The sequence below is a fragment of the Perna viridis genome, chromosome 4, assembly GCF_037379345.1.
Source record: "Perna viridis isolate PV_CMFRI_1.1 ecotype Kerala chromosome 4, ASM3737934v1, whole genome shotgun sequence".
Lineage (NCBI taxonomy): Eukaryota > Metazoa > Mollusca > Bivalvia > Mytilida > Mytilidae > Perna > Perna viridis.
In genome coordinates this window covers 46,183,724-46,198,742 of record NC_142448.1, presented here as the reverse complement: position 1 = coordinate 46,198,742, position 15,019 = coordinate 46,183,724, and the positions used below count along the sequence as shown (strand labels likewise).

Genomic DNA, 15,019 nt, shown 5'->3' with positions numbered 1-15,019 from the left:
GGTGATCAAAGCACTTATTCATACTACAGGCACATCATTTATACTGGTGTATGCTTCATGACTTATGATATATAGATAGTAAATTTAATTTGTGTTTCTTTTGACCTTTTTTACCTTTCTTTTACAACAAAAAATTAAAACAAACATTTACTAAACCCCAAGGAAACAAACATTTGTTTTACCCCAAAGAAACATTCACCTTACTAGTTCAATCTATGTTCAATGAATATAATGTTAACAAGAACAGATATGGTGTATATGTCAAAGAGATAACAACCCCACTTGGATAAAAATGTCAGCCAATGTGTTAAGGTTTGGCATTGTGTAAAGATGTGCTTGGAGTAACAGATAATTAAACTTAAGTGTTTTAATGTTAAGATCTTGACAATCCAACTGCAAACTGAAGCTGGAGATTTCCTGTTCTGAGAGGACTTGCTAGTTTGTATTGGATTGCTTTCTAAGATTCATTTGTATTCAATTTGATTTTATGTATTCTTAACAAATGCATTGTTAATTAAGACTTAATTGATTTTGTCCAAGTTTTGTAACAATGGAGGCTGTGTTTTTTTCACAGACAGAGATTTGACTCCACCAGGGTACAGAAACAAAGCAAAAAGACAGGGCTACAGAGGTTTGTACATTAGGGGTAAGATTGGGCTACAAGAGTTTGTACATAGTGGTAAATGCAGAGCTACAAAGGTTTGTACACAGTGGTAAAGACAGAGCTATAGAGGTTTGTACATTGTGGTAAAGGCAAGGCTACAGAGGTTTGTACACATCAGTAAAGATGGACTACAGAGGTTTGTACATTGTGGTAAAGCCAAGGTGTAACAGAGGTTTGTACATTCATGGTAAGGATGGGGTTACATATGCTTGTATATTAGGGGTAAAGACAAGGCTACAGAGGTTTGTACACAGTGGTAAAGACGAGACGGGACTACAGAGGTTTGTACATTGTGGTAAAGACAGGAATATATAGCGGTTTGTACATGAGTGGTAATTCTTCAACCTCTCCATTATACAGTATTTTTACATACTGTAAACATATCAATTGTGATGTTATTCAATCCATAATTTCTGAAAATGTACATCTGCATGAACTTAACATAGCACTGGTATAAGAACAAGGCTTAGATCTACTCTGAAAATACATGGGTGTGCAAATCATTTTCACCAGTTTTATCAAAGTTTTTGTCAGATCAGTTTAAGAAATATTTTATTTGGCAGACTGTATTAGAATAAGTAATTTTCTTTTGGTACCACAGTCCCTCTTTTTCAGGAATAATTGAAGAAAAATAAAATCTTACTTCATTTAAACAAAAGTTTTATAGTTTTGAAACCTAATTTAGTTAAATAATTCAAAGCAGCAGCAACAAAGAATATTCTGTAAATATATTCAAAGAAATATTGCTTGTCTTGACAAAGTGGTATGAAACTGTGCATTATGATCTGGATTTAAGTAGTAATCCATATAAGAATCATGCACATTGTGATTCATAGCTCTAAAGCCTATATATTTTTATTTTTATACCCTTGCTACATTCAGTTGATTTACTCCTGTCCATCCATCTATCTGTCCCGTTCAGGGTATATAGTTATTCTACTTAACTCCTCCTACAGTATTTAGAGTATGAAGTTGATACTTTGCAGAATGATCATTTATGAATGAAGATATGCATATTATCAGTATTTTGATTCCTATCAATATTTTTTTTATTTTCATGCATAGTTGGACTTTCGTCATTTTGTTGCCTTTTTGTGGGAATACAGTACATGTCTTTCTCGGATATCTCCTTCAAATTGGAATGAATAATTATACACTTCATCCTGTAAAACAACATAATGACAAAAGTAAAATATTTAGCCTTTTGGGGGTTTATCACCCATTACTGAATTTGCATGATTCTTACAAAGACTGCTACTTAAATGTTACAATATGGAATAAAAAATGAGCAACACTATCTTCAAGTTAAATCTACTAATTTGTACACAGAATTAGGTTGAAGTCTTTTTTTCTTCAGATTCTTCAAATGCAAGCACACCAAAAAGGAAATCAAAAAGGAAAAATGTGCCTACTATTCCTGCATACAGACCAGGGGACATAACTATCACTGGATTTGCTGTTCCACGATAGATCAGATCAGATCAGATGAAGATAGTCGCCAACTTTCACTCCACTAACAAAGAGTTGTTACTCAGTTTATTATTATTTACATGATCAACATAAAATGAAAAGTTTAGTCATCATATAAGATTACAATATTCTATGAGTCCAGATTGGAGACATTTATGGGTATTACACAAGTGGTTGTCTATGAACCCATATTTCTTTTATCTAAGTTTTTTTGTTAAAGAGAAAACTAACATTGTCTGCCTTGAAAATTGTGTTACTGCTGACTATCTGCATATATAAAGTGTTGCTCATGTTAATTATTTACATCTTTTATACAGCAGTTAAATATTAATGAAAACTCAGGGCTTTCACTGAAGCCATATAACACAATGAAGTATGCATTGTCATTTTTTATAGTGCTTTGTGGGTCATGGTGATAAATTTAATGTGATGTATTTGAATGTTATGGGTACCAGTTCATCCATACAAAGTAAAATGTGTTTTACATGAGATTTCTAGGTTCTACTGGGACAAATATAAGTAACATGTTCAGAGATTTATGAAAACTTGGGAAGGAATCTGTATTGTATTTGATTATGTCAGAATGATATTGAAGATGATTGACATTACTTTTTATATGTCTTGATTTACTTTAACTGCTATCTGTGATATATATTTACTGTATATACATATTTGTGATAATATTGAATTATACAAATTCTGTTATATTTGTATATTTTTACTATTTGAAGAATGTTATATGTCCAAAAATGAACTAACAAGCATGGCGTTTATATTGCTTATACACTTAAGTTTTTTTCAACTTATGATGTTGATTATAATTAATCTAAGTCTTTTTTATTAACTACAGATTTTTCTTAAATGTCATTGCTGGAATACGATATAAATACAATATTATCAAGGAAGCATCTGCTTATATAGTTTATGAAGATTTTTTTGAATTTGTCATCTCACATAATCAAAGTCTTTCTTAATCATACTTAATTGGTATAGGCAGGAGAAAGTGTTAACACATCTAGTTCTTGTTTACAGATCAAGATTTTTTTATGTGACTCACACATTTGGACTGTGATTTAGATTAAAATTTAAAAATGTGCCATTTTGATCATTTTCAGAACTTCATTGGACAATTCTTTGACATCTTTTTGATTTTAATGGGACAATGTGATAAGTGGTGCATGGCCCCATCTACTTCAAATCCCTTCATTTTGATTCTAGTTTTCTAATAGTCCATTAAATGCAAGTCTTACTTGAACATTTCCATTATGATAATAGACAGATGATATTCATCTCAGAATTAATGTTGTTTTTTTAACTTCTGCATGGCAATTTTCATGTTTATATTTTACCTAAATGATGACAATTCTAATGAATTACAGAGTAACTGTAGACAAAATAAAGAGGAAATCTTAATGTATGTTCTTCTGTTACGGCCGATATTTTTTATTTTTTTTAATTGTTTATATGCATCAATAAAGACATGTAACATTCTTGAAATGATACATTTCAACAATTGTTCACTGACATATACATTGCAACTGGATTTGTTTTTAGCATTTCATTTTTGTATTAGGCCCTATGCATATTTTATCTGTTGCAAACTTGAGACTTTCTAAAGGCAACAGAAGAGACACCATAACACACTATCATATTTTTAGACTTCATTTTCTATGAAGAAGACAATTTCTGTATTCCATGAATACGTAAGTGCAACTTCCTTTTTCAGTTGCCTCTCAAAATTTAAATTTCCAAAGACTGCATAGTTTACGGTCATACTGCAAAACATATCCAATCAAAACTACTATTATTCTCTAACTTTAAAGAAGTGTATTATTCATCAACTTTTGAATATCCCTCTTTAAAAATGTTTGTTATGCCATTGAAATGTTAGCTTGTTATTGTTTCAAAATATTTTGGTTGAAAAATCATAAAAAATTTGAATAAAAATGGACAAAAATGAATTGTTGTTATTTAGGGTACCATTTTGATTCCATTTTAAAGAGTTATGTGGTATCAAATGTGTAAATGTAAAATTGGTGGAAGTTGCATATTATTTTTGTTTACAATTGTCAACACTGATATATATGACCTGGTTCTGTCTTTGGAACATGAAACAATCACTACTACTAAGACTTTTTTATGTAACCTGGATTTTTTATAAAAGATTGAGCAATTCATCCCGAGAAAAAAAGCATGAAAGACAAAAGGATGCAATAATATTAATATTATTGAAAAGCTTCACAGTGCAGTATGATACAACCGCAGCAAGTTGAACTCTGTTCATTTGAAGCAAGTGTGGACACAATGTTAATTTGACGACACTAAACACTCATTTGAACAAAATATTGCACAATATTTAGAAATTCAATTTAAGTTAATGGTCTTCTTCAGGGTGTATTCATGGATCACATTGTACCTCATTACCTCAAAAATAGTAAATAATAGGGTTAATGTGGTAAGCACACTTCTTAAAACTCTTGTATTCAGACTGGCATTTTCATATGTAATCAAATTTTTTTTTATTTCAAAATCGCACAAAAAATTAAAAAGTCCATTTCTAGAGGTGTGGTCCCCAATTGGCTGTATATAATTCGTAAACTGTAATCGATCTGACTGAAAAATTCACACTGATTTGTTTTTTCATCGATCCCACTCTCCCTTTTTGCGGTATGGCACCTTGTAATATAATTTCAAGAAGATTAAGTCACTAATAAAGTTACTGTCTGGACATCATTAAAATGCATGTTTCTGTGCCCCTTTTTGCTCCCTAATTTCTGAAATTTCTGAAATTAAGTAATCAGTACTTGTGGTATATAAGATATTGTGGAACAATATGACAAACATATATTTAAATCCATGAAATGCTTGTTTAAGGCTCCTTTTGGCCCATAATTCTTAAATGGTGGGGGAACAACCCCTAAAATCTATACCTCGTGAAATTTTATAAAGATAAAAAACTAATACACAAGTTATTGCACGAAAACAAAGTGTCTACGGACGACGACGACGACGACTACATCATCATACCATGCGGTGGTATGTTGAGAAGGATATACACATTGTTTATGCTGCTCTTCTTTCAAAGGACGCCTATCCTACCGGCGCACCTGGTCCGTGCTCCCAGTTGTTAGTGGAGCCCGAGTTGCTCATTTGCTTTTATTACTTTGTATGTACGATTTTAGTTATTTTATGTTCTTTGTTGTGTATGTCAGTTTTCCATGTCTTGTCTTTGTCCCTGGATTGCATTCTTTTGATTATCACTACAACCTTGATTCCCAGTAACAGTCATTGGTCAGAAAATTGGGTTGTCTCTCTTTGGGCTATCTGACCAGACGGATTGAAATGCTGAAGCTTTCTCACACAATTTTTGTTAGCGACTTCTTGCACTCATAAAATCATTCGCATATGATTTCCATAATTATATATCACTACTCGATCAACACTTTAGAGGCAACCCCTTTTTCAACACGTTAATGATTTATATTAGGGAATAAAAGTTGGGATTATAACTTCAAAGTTCTTGTGGATGCCGTAGAGGACTACGCAAGAAAATTAACAAAACGAGAACAAAAAAACACTGATTATCTGTCAGAGTGGGTAAAAAACATTGTCTGCAAAATAGCAGCAGTAATAATACCTATACTGCCACTACACTCTCCAAAGAAAAGATAGTGGAGTACCATAAATCTGTGCTACCCTCTTTTGGTCTCTACCAAGAACGACGATTTTGTTCTACCGTCTATGTACTGGATTGCTCAACTCCACAAGAATCAATTGCAAACAACGCTACACAGCTGGATCTGCAAATTGTACCACCAAAACTCTTTCAAAACGTCTAACTTAAATACTCGCAGCTGTAGAAGAGCCTCCAGTCCTACCACGACACTTTTTACTCCCGTAGTGATAATAATTCATTGTGGATCCTGGAAAAATTCGAAACCTCAATTCAAGATTATTATCAGAATACAATAGCATTAAAACCTATGATTTTTCAACACTTTATACTTCTATTCCCCACACCCAGTTAAAATCCCAACTCCAAACAATATACATCGTTGTTATTCAAAAAAAAATTGTACATCTAGATACAAATATGTAGCTCTTGGTAGAGCTTCCAAATATACCGGTTATAAATTTTCAAAATGTTAGAATCTTTGATCGACAACATATTTGTCCAGTGTGGCGGAAGCGTTTTTCAACGTACGGTCGGTATTCCAATGGGAACAAACTATGCTCCTCTACTTGCTGACATATTCCTACACTCTAATGAGGCTGACTTTATAACTAATTTGATCCAAAAGAAGGAACACCATTTAGGTAGATCCTTTCATCTCAGTTTCCGCTAAATAGGTGACGTATTATTGTTAAACAATCCTAGTTTTGTATCTACCCTAAAGAACACGAGATAAAGGATACTACAGACAGTGTGAAGACGGCCTCATATGTTTACCTACACTTAAAGATCGAAGGTAAAGGAAAACTATTGATCAAACCATACGACAAACGCGATGACTTTTCATTCCCTATTGTCATCTGTGGCAACATTCTTTCAGCACCTGCGTATGGAGTTTGCATATCAGAGTTCACAACGTTATGCCTGAGCTTGCCGCAACTACGCAGACTTTTTGTATCGCGCTAGACTTCTTACAATTAGGCTTCTGGAACAGGATTGTGTTGATACAAGATTGAAGTCAACATTACAGAAGTTTTATTGTCGTCATTATGAACTCGTGGATCATTACGGTGTATCCATCTGCACCATCAAAACAGTTTGTTCAATCGGTCTCAGTTTTCACAGTTTTCCTTTCCTCTATCATCTACTCCGGACTTGACTTTTTATGAGCAACTCGGCGGGTGTTTCTAGAAAAGCAGAGGACGAGTTCCCTACCGGTGCACCTGGTCCATATTCCCATTTTTTAGTGGAGTCGGAGTTGCTCATTTACTTTTGTTACTTTGTACGTATTGTTCTGGTTATTCTGTGTTCTTTGTTGTGTTTGTCTGTTTTTCATGTCTGGTCTTTGTCCTTAATAAATTACATTCTTTGGAGTTCCGATAGATTCTTGGTTCCCTTGATAACTCTTCCACGCCTTGCCATGACACCTCGTGTAAATACTGTACTTTATAAATGATTTGAGGGTTGATATTTATGGGGGCAACCGATTCATTTTCTGTTGCAATTTTAAGAAGATTTATAAGCATTTTGAAAAAAGACCGGTTGCATTCCTGTATTTTTAACAATATGTCTGATTCTGCCTATTTATTGTGAATTTGAACCTAACCACATACAATGTCGCTCCCAACGTAAAACATAAATATATAGCCAATGTTGACGGGTTAAACTGAAAGGTTTTTCTTGTATTACCCTTGAAATAAAGAGGCTGAAGTATCAAATAATCTTAATATTGTATTTCTTTAAGCTCCAAAATTAAACTTCATGTACTTAGAATGACTTTTAAATCTTAGTTGAACTATGATGATACCCAGACTGTACAAATCCACTAGTCTATAATGATGTCCAGACTACATGTCCACTAGTTTCTGACAAAGGCCAGACTGATCCATTCCACTAGTCTTTGGGATGATCAGACTGTACCCAATCCTCTTGTTTATGACAACGACCAAACTGTTGCAATCCACTTGTCTATATTGATGACCAGAATAAACCAATCAACTAGTTTCTGATTATGGCCAGACTGCACCAATCCACTATTCTATGATGAAGGCAAGACTTTAATAATTCATTACTTTGTGACGAAGGTCAGACTGTACCAATTTCCTTGTCTATAATAAAGGTCAGACTGTTATAACTCATTAGTCTATGATGATGGCCTGAGTGTACCAATCCACTAGCCGTGGTGAATTCCAGACTACAAATCTACTAGCTATGATGACCAGACTGTAACAATTCACTAGTCTATGATGTACGCAAGAAAGTTCCAATCCACTAGTATTTGATGATAGCCCAGGCGTACCAATCAACTGTTTTATGACTATGTCCAGACTACAAATCTAGATTATAATGGTCTAACAATTCGCCTGTCTATGATGAAGTTCAGAATACATATCCACTAGCGTTTAATGATGGCCAAACTGTAAATCTACTTCAAGATAATGTAATATCAAAACAGTACTAAATCATTAGTCTGTGACTATTGCCAGGCTGTGGCGAGGTCTATGTTGAATGTCAAATTGTAATAACCCATTTGTTTGTGGTGATGGCTAAACTCTATCAATTCACTTGTCTACGATGAAGGCCAAACTTTGCCGATTCACTAGCCATTAATGATGGCCAGAGTGTACAAATCCACTTGTCTGTGATGAATTCTAAACTGTACCAATTCTCTAGTATATGATGAAGACCAGACAGTATCATTTCCCTAGTCTATGATGAAGGCCAGATTATACCTATCCAGTAGTTTGTGGTGATGGCTAAACTGTACGATTCCACTTGTCTGCGATGAAGGCCAAACTGTACCAATCCACTTGTCTACGATAATGACCAGACTGTACCAATCTACTAGTCTATGATTATGGCCAGACTGTAACAGTCTACTAGTATATGATTATAGTAAGACCGTACCAATTCATTTATCTATGATTGATTGTGGCAAGACTGTACCAATCCATTAGTATATGATGTAGAAAATGAGTTTCAAAGTTGGAAATGTAAAATATGGGGAAAAAATCCATTTTAGGACCCTTAAGTTTTAAAATCGGTGAAACCCAAAGCTACAACTGGTCGTTACAAAAATGGCATAAACTCTTCTAGAGTTAACAGTGGTGCCATGCGTCGTGACCCATCATATGTCCATTTTACACCTGCAACCATTACTGCTTAACTGAAAAAGGGTTGATTTATCGTGTGAATGCTTCCGACAAAACTTGGCGGTACCGGTTGATGAAGGCATTTCCATCTTTAAAGCAATGAATACCTAATTATGACGTGTTTCCGAAGTTTTTAATATTAAATTGTGGGTCAATCTAAACAATAATTAAGTTAAACTTATTGTGGGCACCACTTCTAACTTAACAGTAAGGGGAAACTACAACCTACCTATAAAGGGAGTTGTTTGTGTTTAATAGGCAAACACCATAGATAAATTTCCATTTCAAAATTCTACAATACGAAGGAGACGTCGTATTCCCACTCGTGCAAGACGTACATTATGTTAATGAAAGACAAGTGAAATTTTGTAACCCTGTCTAAGATATGTATAAAGGATATATTTGTTATTCTTGTAAGGGTGAAAGCATATCAAATAAATTCGCCAAAAAACATTGAAAATCTGTAATTCTATACAAGGTTAACGCTACTGTTTTGATTTCAAACCTACATACACCTTATAAACTCGTTATCAAAAGCACTACACGATCTATTGGGCTTATTGTGATAAACAAATTCAACTGTCGCTCAAATGAAGTCAAAATTCGATTAAGATCTTTTTAACGAAATGTTGTTTGTTTTAACTCTAAATTGATCTCGTCCCTCTATTGTATACCAACTGTAACGGAATACGCCTGAAAATACAAAGGACAATTTAGATTTAAAAATGCTCAAGACATTATTTTGATCGATAATTGGTTTTGCTGCATATATATATAGGATCGCTGGTTTCGTATATCCCCGTAAGGAGACGAAGTACTAACTACTAAAAAAAACTAGGCATAATTGGAATAATTTAGATGTGTGCAGTTTTTAAATGCAAAATGTGGACCAATTTATTATTCTCATGAATGTGATAGAACTTAGTCGTAATTGGAAAGTAATTTCATTTTTTTTTAATTGCTGCCTTACGAAATAACTTGGACAAAATTAGAATCCAAAATTGATTTCACTACAAGACATTGATGTATTTTTCATCAGACTATTAGTAATATTCTTATGAAAAAAATAGATTCTTTTCCATCAATTGTGCTTATAGAATGATGAAAAAGATAAATTGCTGGACAAACTAACTACAATCTGCAGTATAACTAAACGGTGGATTATCTTATAGAGATTTTATATGGAATCCGGTAAAATGATATTAAGTAGATGAAATACAAGCATCATCGTTGTGATGGAAACAAATAATTATGTATTAAGTACGTTGCCTAGTTACGTAAAATATTCCAGACGAGAACTGGCAAAATTATCTAAGGAGAACAGACGTGAATCTGCATTCAGTGGAATACGGCAAAAGCTTAGTTCTGCAGTAATTTCAGTGCCATATGGAGCAGGCTTAGATAATCTAAGACTAATCGGCAATCTAGAAGATCATGAATTCCAAAATAGATTCACTTCTTATAGGAAACCAAAACGACTTAAGAAACTCCAGAACATGTCAGAAAAGGGAATAGTCGAGAGAGATGTGAACATGTCACCAAATAGGAATAATTATCCAAAATACTGCGAGCAGTTCTCTCCGACAAAATTTACTTATGGCCACAAACCTAAAAGAATAGGATCAGAAACTAGTACAACGAGTACTGGAACATCGAAAAGCCGGAGCACTATTTACTCAACGACGTCTGAGCATGACGACGGACACTGGGCTATAAAACTTAAGGAGTTGGATGAAGTGAAAGAGCGATATTCGGACAATAGCGAGTTCTTGACTCATCTTTATGGATACAAACATAAAAAGGAAAAGCAAAGAAAGAAAAAGAAGAAAAGGCGGGAAGAAATGGCTGTGAAACACGAGGATCAATCGAGTCCACAATCAATTTTTAGTGACATCTCAAGAAGAGTAGTGCTTCCGCCGATTCAACAAAAGCATGATGGTAAAAGTACACGAGAGAGCACATTAACATACCCAAGTGACGAAAGTAACACATCCACAGTTGTTGCAAACAATGAAAATGATATTTTAAAGAAGAGGACAGTGGAGTTTAATTTACGAAAAGTAAAACGAACTTCAAAATTACCACCAATAGAATCCCAATCGGAAAATGTATGTACACCACGTACTAAGAATCCGAAACGTTCAATCTTAAAAAAGATTGACAAAAATTCCGAAAAAAATGTGCATTCATTCCCTGCAAACGTTGTCGTTACGAAACCGGTTTGGCAGACTGAAGTAGGAAGTTTAAAATCACCTGTACCGTCTCCAGCTTCGCGGAAACATCAAGTCACATTCAAACGTCATCCTTTCAACCTCAAATATAAATGTAGCAAGGAGTTTGAAGTAGTGGCAACAAATTATGATAGCGAGGGCAAATCATCTTCTTTCATAACGGATCAAAATTAGAAGCACTCACCTTTTTCGTGACACATTTTCTGCTTGGAAAAAAACTATATCAAGTTGTGCATACTACAATACGACGTAGAAACATTGCTCATCGTATGTTTTATTTTCGTGCATTTTAAACATTTTCAAATTTCACATTCATTCAGTATTTATCTAATCAAACCGCTCATCAACTCGATATTACAGGGCCGTAGCCAGATTTTCTGAATTGTGGGTGGGGGTAGGAACTGATCACTGATAAGCAATTTTGTTTGTTTATCTGGTATGATTTCTCTTTAATTACAGGCTAAGATGTAAATCAAAGTTGTTTTTTTTTCCAAAAGGGGTGCGATCGCCACCTTTAGCTACGGCCTTGTATTGCACTAATTTATAATGACGCATCATTAACTTAAATGTGTAATTTAAGAATATAGAAAAAGAAAAAAAGTATGCTAGAAACATTTATTCTTCTTTTAAACATTTAAAATTTGAAAGCGATTACATCCATTTTAAAACAGATATTTTTAAACTAACAGGCTTGCACGTGCCACTTATTATTAATCTTTTGAACTGTGGGTTTAAATAAGTCCTGCAATTGGTGCAATAATGATATTGTATTTTCAAGAGGATGAAGTATAAAAAAAACCTAGCTCTAAGATTAGATTCAAGTATTCAAACATCCCGTTATACACCTAACTACATGTACGTGTACTTCTATATCGAATTTCATTGCATTATCATCTTTAATTGTACTATTGCGTTGCATGGGAGCGATTGATATTTATGTATTTGACAATTCATAGCTACTTATGTAACTTTTATACTGGTATTTTTAAGAAACGTCTATAAGATGTTTCATGCCGACAAAAAACAAAAGGAAAGTCCTATGATTACAGCTATTTTGAAGTAAAATTAATATTGATATCGACTTTCAAGATATGGCGTAATATGTCTTAATATATAATTGAAAAATGTCTGAGTACACTGCCCTCACACATAATAAAAGATCACACCGATTTAGTAATTGTGTTTGATCAAATGAACAATTAACACGAAGATAAAAACGATGGTTGCCATGGCTATGGGATCAAAACTTAAAACCTACAGAAATATGTTGTGATGTTGTGCTAGGGATCAGGATGGTTTAGTAGTCATTATCAGAAACCAAAGAAAATATAAACCTTCTCAGAATGCAATGACCTCTCATTTAACAAAAAGCAAATAAAAACGAAACCTTCTCAATTAAGAGAATGCAATTCTATAGCTCCATTAAAAAATGCAATGACGTTTCCATTTTCCACGAAATATGTTTTGCTGTGGTGCTAGGGAAACAGGGTGGGAAGTAAACATTTGACATATATTGAGCAATTCGGATAGTTGAAACAATCCTTCGGCTAGCAAAACCCTTGTTCATTTATTAGTTCTTTTTTAAGTTGGACGAAACAATCGACTTTGTTCAAATGAGTAAATCTAAACTACAAACGTGAATAGCTAGCCCCAGATGCGACTAGGAAAACAATTTACTGAAAAGTACATCGTAACTAATTTCTTCTACATCGATTTTACTTAATTTGAAATGGATTTGTTCTTGCCCAGTTTTTCCTGGAGATGTAATTAATGAGCTTTGATTTATAGAATCCCAGGATCATTATGAAGTAATAACATATAGAAAATTAGCCTTTTCTTGAAATGAACTCGAAATAAGGTTTCTATGTCAGTATGGTGCTATAGCGTGTGTTGCATGTAACAAATGACATGAAGTCGCACACATTTTCGTGCGTGATAGGTATACCCCACACTTACAGGAAGTTGATATTGAACAGCGACTAAAATTTATCCCTAAAACGTATGCCCATTTATATCAAGCTACATGCCACATCTGAAATAAATCCGTCCATTAGGAACCGAGACTTTTTAGACGAAAATTTTCTATGTCATTCCATGTATTGAAAAAAAATCCACGTAAAACAGAATGCAACCAAAATTACTTACAACGTATACACCATCTATATAAAGCCACACACCAAATTTGTAATAAATCCTATCATTTGAATTCGAGATCATAGTGCGACGAAATTCGGAGGGACGGACGGAAGGTGATTCAAAGATACCATCCACTCGTTGAATGTGATTTTATACATGACAAAAAGTAGGAAAAGTGACTTCATAGTACCGAATAAAGTAAAAATTATAAAACGTGTATGTAATGATATAACATAGCCAACTTTGATCAATTTCGGTAAATGATTCCTATAATGTTTCGAACCAATAAGCTTTTTAGAGGACTGCTTCTTAAGAAAGTTTTACTATGAAAGTAAGAAAAAAAACTATTAACTTGATTTTTCAAAAGTACTCCCAAACTCACACAAAACGTCTAAAAGCATCAAAACATTTTGATATTTTTTATAAAACATGCAAACAGCGAAAAAAAATGAAATAATCTGATACGCTTGATTCTACTTAGAAAGTCAGTTAAAACAGCAGTCGAGATTTTTTAATATTTAATCGTTAACTGAAAAATAACATCGTTTGGTCTGATAGGTGACAGCTCCGTACATGTATATTCAAACAATGATTAGATTTATTTATTCATTATCCATTCTTTGAATTTTACTATTCGAAACTTTTACTATCAAAATAAACTAAGGGCACAAAATAGTTTATCTTTCTTAAAATGTAAGACTGTGTCAAAGATCTTACTGATGGACCCCAATCTTCATAGTCAAGAAAAAAATGCTGAAATATTTGTAAAACTGTGACCCCACATCTACTTCGTCAAAAATTTAACTTATATTCAGATGTAAAAAACAACAATATTTTCTCGAAGTTTAAAAAGCTGTCTACGGAACACAACTAATGTCACTTTATTACCAAAATATTTATATTAAAACACTTAAATAGTACTGTAACAAAGCCAATCAACGAAATTCTGCTAAAATTCCGTGAAAATATTGTTTTATGTATGGTCAGCATATTTTTAAAAACTCTTTTCACCTGAGAACCATCGTGACAAAGTGCTTTCATTTTATTACAGTAAACATCTATAAACACTTAAACAGGTACGGGGTTTCTAAAAAGATCCCCGAAAAACCGACGGTCTCCAAAACCTTCTACATTGTAACATATTTTGTACTTTTTTTTGTTTTATAAATACAATATAGATGACATGTACATGTTCCATCTAACTTAATTAATCTGCGTTAATATCAATAGATAAATGAACCTGGTTTGATTTGGATAATACAACTTAGCACGAAACAAATCTAAACGTATTTGGTTTCCTATTGTTCAACGTAACATTCTTGATAAACAATAAGGTATCCAAACATAGGCGAAACTCAAGCCGCTTCCTGTATTAATTAAATCAATTAAATAAATTTGATGAATTGATACGTATGTTTATTAGAAAACCTTTTATCATAATAGCTAATTGGCTGTATTTTATGTAACAGATTGTTTTGATCCTTTCTTGCCAATAGCATTTGTGCCCCGGTCACCAACCTTAAATAGGAGTTTGCGAATACGAGCGTCATATTACAGACTTACGATTTTTTACCGGATCAAAGACATGTTGAATATGGAAGGGGACATCCGCCATAAATATGTTAACGCGTTTCTTTTAACTTTGTTACTTGCTCATTTGTTCTCTGTATTTTCTTTCTTTCTTAATTGAAGA

General features: G+C 33.4%; 2 protein-coding genes across 4 annotated transcripts in view; both read left to right on the top strand.

Moving 5' to 3' along the window:
- The window catches only part of LOC148620285 (kinesin-like protein KIF19), a 41,991-nt gene extending 38,444 nt beyond the window's left edge, over nucleotides 1-3,547 (top strand). For all 3 annotated transcript variants that reach the window (XM_088581050.1, XM_088581051.1, XM_088581052.1), the window contains 2 exons: nucleotides 575-631; nucleotides 2,022-3,547. In XM_088581050.1, the coding sequence (XP_088437176.1) occupies nucleotides 575-631; nucleotides 2,022-2,134 (170 nt within the window). In that variant the 3' untranslated portion in view covers nucleotides 2,135-3,547. The remainder of the gene's footprint in view (nucleotides 1-574; nucleotides 632-2,021) is intronic.
- Nucleotides 3,548-9,685: 6,138 nt separating this feature from the next.
- Nucleotides 9,686-12,350, top strand: LOC148620284 (uncharacterized). Its single transcript, XM_088581049.1, has one exon. It carries the CDS (start codon nucleotides 10,195-10,197, stop codon nucleotides 11,362-11,364), a length of 1,170 nt encoding a protein of 389 aa, XP_088437175.1. The 5' UTR covers nucleotides 9,686-10,194; the 3' UTR covers nucleotides 11,365-12,350.
- The last annotated feature ends 2,669 nt before the right edge of the window (nucleotides 12,351-15,019 follow it).

Bases quoted from the DNA above. Each gene is read 5' to 3' on its own strand.
- LOC148620284 (XM_088581049.1), top strand. From the start codon at position 10,195: ATGGAAACAAATAATTATGTATTAAGTACGTTGCCTAGTTACGTAAAA.